At 56.9% G+C, this 5,403-nt stretch overlaps 1 protein-coding gene across 6 annotated transcripts in view; it reads right to left on the reverse strand.

Annotated features, from left to right (window-relative positions):
• Positions 1-2,349: 2,349 nt before the first annotated feature.
• Positions 2,350-5,403, reverse strand: part of BAHD1 (bromo adjacent homology domain containing 1) — a 26,742-nt gene continuing 23,688 nt past the window's right edge. For 5 of the 6 annotated variants that reach the window (XM_034661152.1, XM_034661151.1, XM_019802261.2 and 2 more), the window contains 2 exons: positions 5,062-5,162; positions 2,350-4,584 (listed from right to left, as the gene is read on the reverse strand). In XM_034661152.1, the coding sequence (XP_034517043.1) occupies positions 4,395-4,584; positions 5,062-5,162 (291 nt within the window). In that variant the 3' untranslated portion in view covers positions 2,350-4,394. The remainder of the gene's footprint in view (positions 4,585-5,061; positions 5,163-5,403) is intronic. The other variant, XM_034661153.1, reaches the window with a different exon arrangement.

The following is a 5,403-nucleotide window of genomic DNA, read 5'->3' on the forward strand; positions in this document are numbered from 1 at the left end:
GAGGCGCGCCCCTGCACCGAGCGGGCTAGGAGGGCGCGCGCAGACCCCCACCCGGGAGAGGGCGCCGGACCCAGGGCCGCCCTGGAGCTCCGGGCTTCGGAGACAAAAGCTGCCGAGGCCCGAAAGGCAGCAGAGACCCAGGCCACGGCTCCCTCTGGCGCAGCGCGTGCCCTCGGGGAGCTGGACGGAGAGGACCGGCACCCATCGCCCTGCCGCACGCTCTGGCCGGGCTGAGACCTTCCTTCAACAGCATGTCTGGAGGCAGAGGAAACCGGCAGCGCTGAGTCCAAACTTTCGGGAAATCCTTCCTTCTCGCTGGAAGTAGAGACCCCAGTGTGCTCCCCCCACCCACTCTGCCCTAGCCACTCCAGTAAAGAGGAGCAAGACTGTCAAGCACTGACCAGTGGCTCATCTCCATGGTGACCGTTAGGTTGAACAGTACCTGGTGGATTACCATGTTCACCCACTGGGTAACGATTAAGTGTCTGGAAATGCAGTCTTCTCCCCTCCTGTCTCTCCTCCCCCAGGCCCAAGAGGTGGGATAACTGGGACACTCTTGTGAGGGGTCAGTGACAAGTCGGTGCCTGGTGATCACTAGTGTGATCAGCACACATCTTGAAGGGTGAGGAGCTGGGGGGCACAGAGCAGCAGCCTCCCTGCCTGGAGCCAAACTTGTGCTCAGTGGCACCAGGCTGGCCATGGGGGCTACAGGTAGATATGGAAAGGCCTAGGATAGCAGTGGCCAGCCTTTCCCCGCCTGAACTGGGCACCTAGCTAAGGGTGCAGACTGCATCCTGTTAGGTACGTGTGGGGAGCCAGTGGAGCTGTGCTCGGCATCCACACTGACCAAGGCAGGAGCCTGCGTGGCGTTTGGTGTTCTCGTTCACTGTTAGTCGCCCTGGGAGGTGGGTACTACAGGCCTTCCCACCCCACAGCTGAGGAAATCGGGAGGCTCAGGGAAGCCGAGACTCTATATGGGTCAGTCTGATTTCACAACCTACGTCCCTGATTGTGATCCTTCAGAGATGAATGGGCCACAAACGTGGAATGGTTGGGAGGAAGCAGCTGATCCCAGGTTACAGTACTAAAGGGCTGAATGGAAGAGGAGTAGAAGATGCCAGAGGCTTTGAGTTTAGTGGGAGAATGAAGTACCACTGATCAGATGAATTCAGAAGCATGAGGGGTCGGGGGAGGGAGGTTGGATGAAGCTAGAGGGCTCATGGATGGCCCCCTATCCCTGGCAATGTGAGAGCACACAGGATGATACCTGGGGGCTCGCCAGCATCTCAGTGGGCCCCCAACATCTCCTGCCTGATGGCTGGGGTGCATCTCAGGATGCACCATCCACCGATTTGTAAGTTTGCTTCAGGTTCAGACTTCACTGAACGGCTCCTCGCTTCCAATGGCGCTGAATGTAGATTCTGGTATGGTGCTTATTTTCCACTGGAATCGGTTCTTTTAAAAACAATAAATGCTTTTTATACTAGAAGAGGGGGGAAAAAAACGAAAACTTTGAAATGTTTTGATAATTTGGCCAACGTGTGCTCCTTCCTCCGAAGAATCTTCTGTGTCAGTCACAGCAAAGTAGTCTGAGTACAGGAATAGCCACTCAGTTTGGGGGAGTCCCCGGGCAAGGCACTTGTCTCCACACCATTCCTATCTGTAAAATGAGAGGAGACTGTCCACCTCATGGGACTCCTTGGGCAGCACGCTGATGGCGGTGCTGTGCTAAGTCTGTGGCAGTGTCTCTGCCACTAATACCCTCTACTGAAATGCACCAGCCCCTATGTCCTTACCAGAACGAAGGGGGGGGGGCAGCTATGCTCTGCCCTCTAGGAACCCCCATGACCACAAAGCTTGCTCCACACTGAGTATGGTCAACACTGAGGCTGGGTGGAACCAAGGTCCAGGCAGTCACAAACCCTTGGCCTGCGATGTGACCTTCATGTCCTCAGCAAGGAGTGCCAGACTAGACGCTGAGGCCCTAGGGCAGTTTCTGCTGGCCGGTTCCCCAAGGACATGACCCAGGATGATGAGGTGCTATCTTCACACTGCACCTACCTGAGGACTAGTTCCCAGGTCACTGGCCAGGGGCAGGCTGGCAACCCAAGGATTTCATTGTCCAGGCAGGAAGCTCTGGCCACCATGATGCCAAGAAGTCAACCCCAAGTTCTCATTCCCTCTGTCTCCTTTCCTCCATCGGCTTTCCCCCTACTTTCCTGCCCTTTTTGCTTATTGGCCGTAGTCAGCCCCTGCGCTGCAAGGGCTAAGAGGGACCCCCAAAATAAAGAGTAGTGAGCTCCTCTGCACGCACACCCCCCCCCAACAAAGATGACAGGACACATAGGAGACGATCCTTTTCTAAATCAATACAATTTTTCAAATTTATTTTTTTCTTAAAGAAGTACTTCTAATCTCTGTCAAAAGGGAGGCGAGGAAAGGTCCTCCCTCCCTTGTAAACACTGAAATACAGATCTGAGAAACCAGGGTCGACACACACAAAAAGTGCATTTTACAAAATATCAACTAAAATATATTTTACATGAATTATGCTTCCATTGAAATTCTACCAGCTGCATTTTCAGGTTCGAAAAAATATTTCCACATCTAAGAGATTTCAAAAGCATTTAAGTTCTGGGCAGCAGACCCTGCCTCCGGGGGAGGAGGGACCTTGATCTCTTCTGCGGAGTGAGGCTGGGCGCCTCAGCAGCAAGGGCCCAGCACCCTGGGAATGAGCAGGCTCCCAGGCCAGCTCTCCAGAGCTCCCACAGCCACTCCCTGACAACCTCTTTTACTGCCCCTCGCCTTCCTCCTAACAGCTTATTCAATACAAGGGCACCCTAGTCCCTTCCCCTCCTGGTTTGGGATTGGGCTTTCCATGTGTAAATTCACCTCTGAAGCCTCCAGACCTCCCCCAAACCTAATGACCCATCGGGAGCAGCCTGTCTTCTCAGGGATAGTACAGGGCCTGGGGTTGCCGGGAGGATCCTAAGGATTCGCTTCCACCACCCTCTCCAGACCCAGCCTGACCGTCCTCACCCAGTGTCACCTCCTTAGCTCAAGCTGGGTCTGTGCCTGCCCCTTCCTAGGGGAGGAGGAGTGCTGCCCTCCTTGGCTCCTGGCCCCAGAGGTATGCCCCTGGGAAGTGCTAACAGCAGCGCCCAGACCACACCGAGCTCTCCTCTCCCCCTCCCCACCGCGCTCCTCTTTGGTACAAATGGGATAGAACCAGGCTGCTCCAGCCCCCTCACAGAGAGCCCCAGGGGGGCCAGGGCCGAGTCCTGGCAAGGACAACAGGGGGCCCAGCCTCCTAACCTACTCTGGGGAGCAGCATGAGGTGAGCACAGGGCCCCTGGGCAACAGGAACAAACTGAAAATGCAGGTCCTTAGCTCCTAGAGTGAGTGGCTGCAGCTCAGCAGGTCTGCGGACTGATACAGTGTTGATTCACGCAGGGATGTAAATTAGTGCAATCTACAAAAGACTAGGGTAAGGGGTGGCAGGGCAGGGGGAGCCACAGCACTCCTTTGGTTTGATTTCAGGTGGGTGTGGCTCAAAGAGTCATGGATGAAGTTCTGCAAGAGGTTTCCTAGAACCTCCAAGTGTAAGGCAAGAGGAAAAGTCTTCAATAAATCAGGTAGCAATTTTCCTTGCCCCCTGCCCCCCGCCCCCTCCCAGCTCCCTTCTGCCCTCCCAGACATGACAAACCCCATGTTGGCCAGTTAGCTTCTGGGAAGCCAGACCTGCTGGGTGGCCCTCACCAGGAGGCAGACAGGAAGCTGACGCCCACAAGTGGGCCACACCCATGACTGTGTGCACTGGGTAACTTGTCCCAGCACCAGGGGCTACTGCAGGGGCAAAGGAGGAAGCCAGGGAAAGGCCCCGAGTCTAGAAAGAGAAAGTCTATGCTCTGGAAGCCAGACTCTGGCTCTCTATGCCTCAAAGGAAGGAGCTCGGAGCTGTGCTAGAATCTGGGAGAGCCTGGTCCCAGGCTGATGGGGAAGCCAGCGGGTCACAGTGGGTGAGGTAAAGCTGGCTCCCACTCCCCCCCTTGAAGGGCCCAGGGGAGGCTAAAGAAAAGCCTGTTGGGCCTTATTCCTGAAGGACTCTCCCCTCCCCCCCAGGGTCCCATGCCCCTCAGGCTTGGCCCAGCCTCAGGGAAGACTGCTGCTTCAAGTCTCCACCCAGGCAACCACAGAGAGGGGTACCCTGGGCCAAGCTGAGGGCTGTGATGCTTTCCTTATACCCTGGCCTCCCTGCCCTCCCCCCCCCCGAGAACCACAGGCCAGCAATCTCAAGCCCCCATGGCCCCTTAACCAAGTGCTGTGCTTCAAGCAGTGCCCCCTGCCCCGAGCCCCACTTGCCCGCGGGCAGCCCCAGTGTGGGCCTCAGGAGGCTACTGAGGGTTCTTGAGGATGCGGCCATGGCGGAAGTCATAGACATGGCGGCAAAGAAACACCAGCTCAGGGTCCGTGTCCTCGGGCACTGTGCGGTGTGGCGGGGTAGAGTAGTCTGCAGACGGGGGCACCAGTGCGGTCTTTCGGCTGGGAAGGCCCTCGCCCCGGCGCTTGGCCATGGCGCAGAATCTGGAGTGACACACACCATTTGCCGTCTTTACCACAGCCACCCTTGCAGGAAGATCAACTCCCTCCCCACCCTGCCCAGAAAGCGGGGGCCTCCCCTCCGACCCGCAGAAGGGCTGGTGCTGCCTCCATCCCTGTCCTGGGGGCTCCGGCCTCTCTGCCAACCGCCAGTCCATTGTCTCGGTCACTGGGGGAAGACATCTGCTGGGACCTCCCTCCCAACACCTGCCAATTCTCCTCAGTGGTTCTCTGAGAGCAGTACTGTAACCACCGCCGAACGCTGCCCCAACCACTCTGCCTCAGGAGAGGAACAATTTTTTCTCTCTTCTACAATCAGATGGTAGAAGGCGGCTGTGAGGAAGAACGTTCTGGGAAGTCAGGCCCTGTGAAGGAGATCCTCTTGGGAATCTCAGGCAGCCCCGAAACAGCCCTGGGGAGTCTGAGGGGAGAAGCTAGCCAGAGGGGCCGGGCACCACCCACCTGCAGTACTCAGCAAAGGTCAGCACGTAGCATTTCTCCTCAATGCAGGCCACACTGTTCTGGTCCTGATGTCTCGATGCAAAGACTTCATTCTGCAAAGGCTCAAGGAGAGAGAGGGGGACGTTGGTACCAGGGTTGGCGGCACGTAACTCCAGAAGCAACGCCAACATTAACTCTGACTCCTGACCTGAGACAACTTCAGCCAGTGCCTAGAAAGCCAGGGAGCCTCCCCAGAATTTCAGCCTATCTGCTCCTCACCTAGCGCCCACGCAAGGGCACTCACTCCTCCCTGGTCCCATCCTACTCAGGAATAGCCAGGGGCCTGCTCCAGCAAACCCCCCC

Source organism: Ailuropoda melanoleuca, chromosome 5 (genome assembly GCF_002007445.2).
Source record: "Ailuropoda melanoleuca isolate Jingjing chromosome 5, ASM200744v2, whole genome shotgun sequence".
Lineage (NCBI taxonomy): Eukaryota > Metazoa > Chordata > Mammalia > Carnivora > Ursidae > Ailuropoda > Ailuropoda melanoleuca.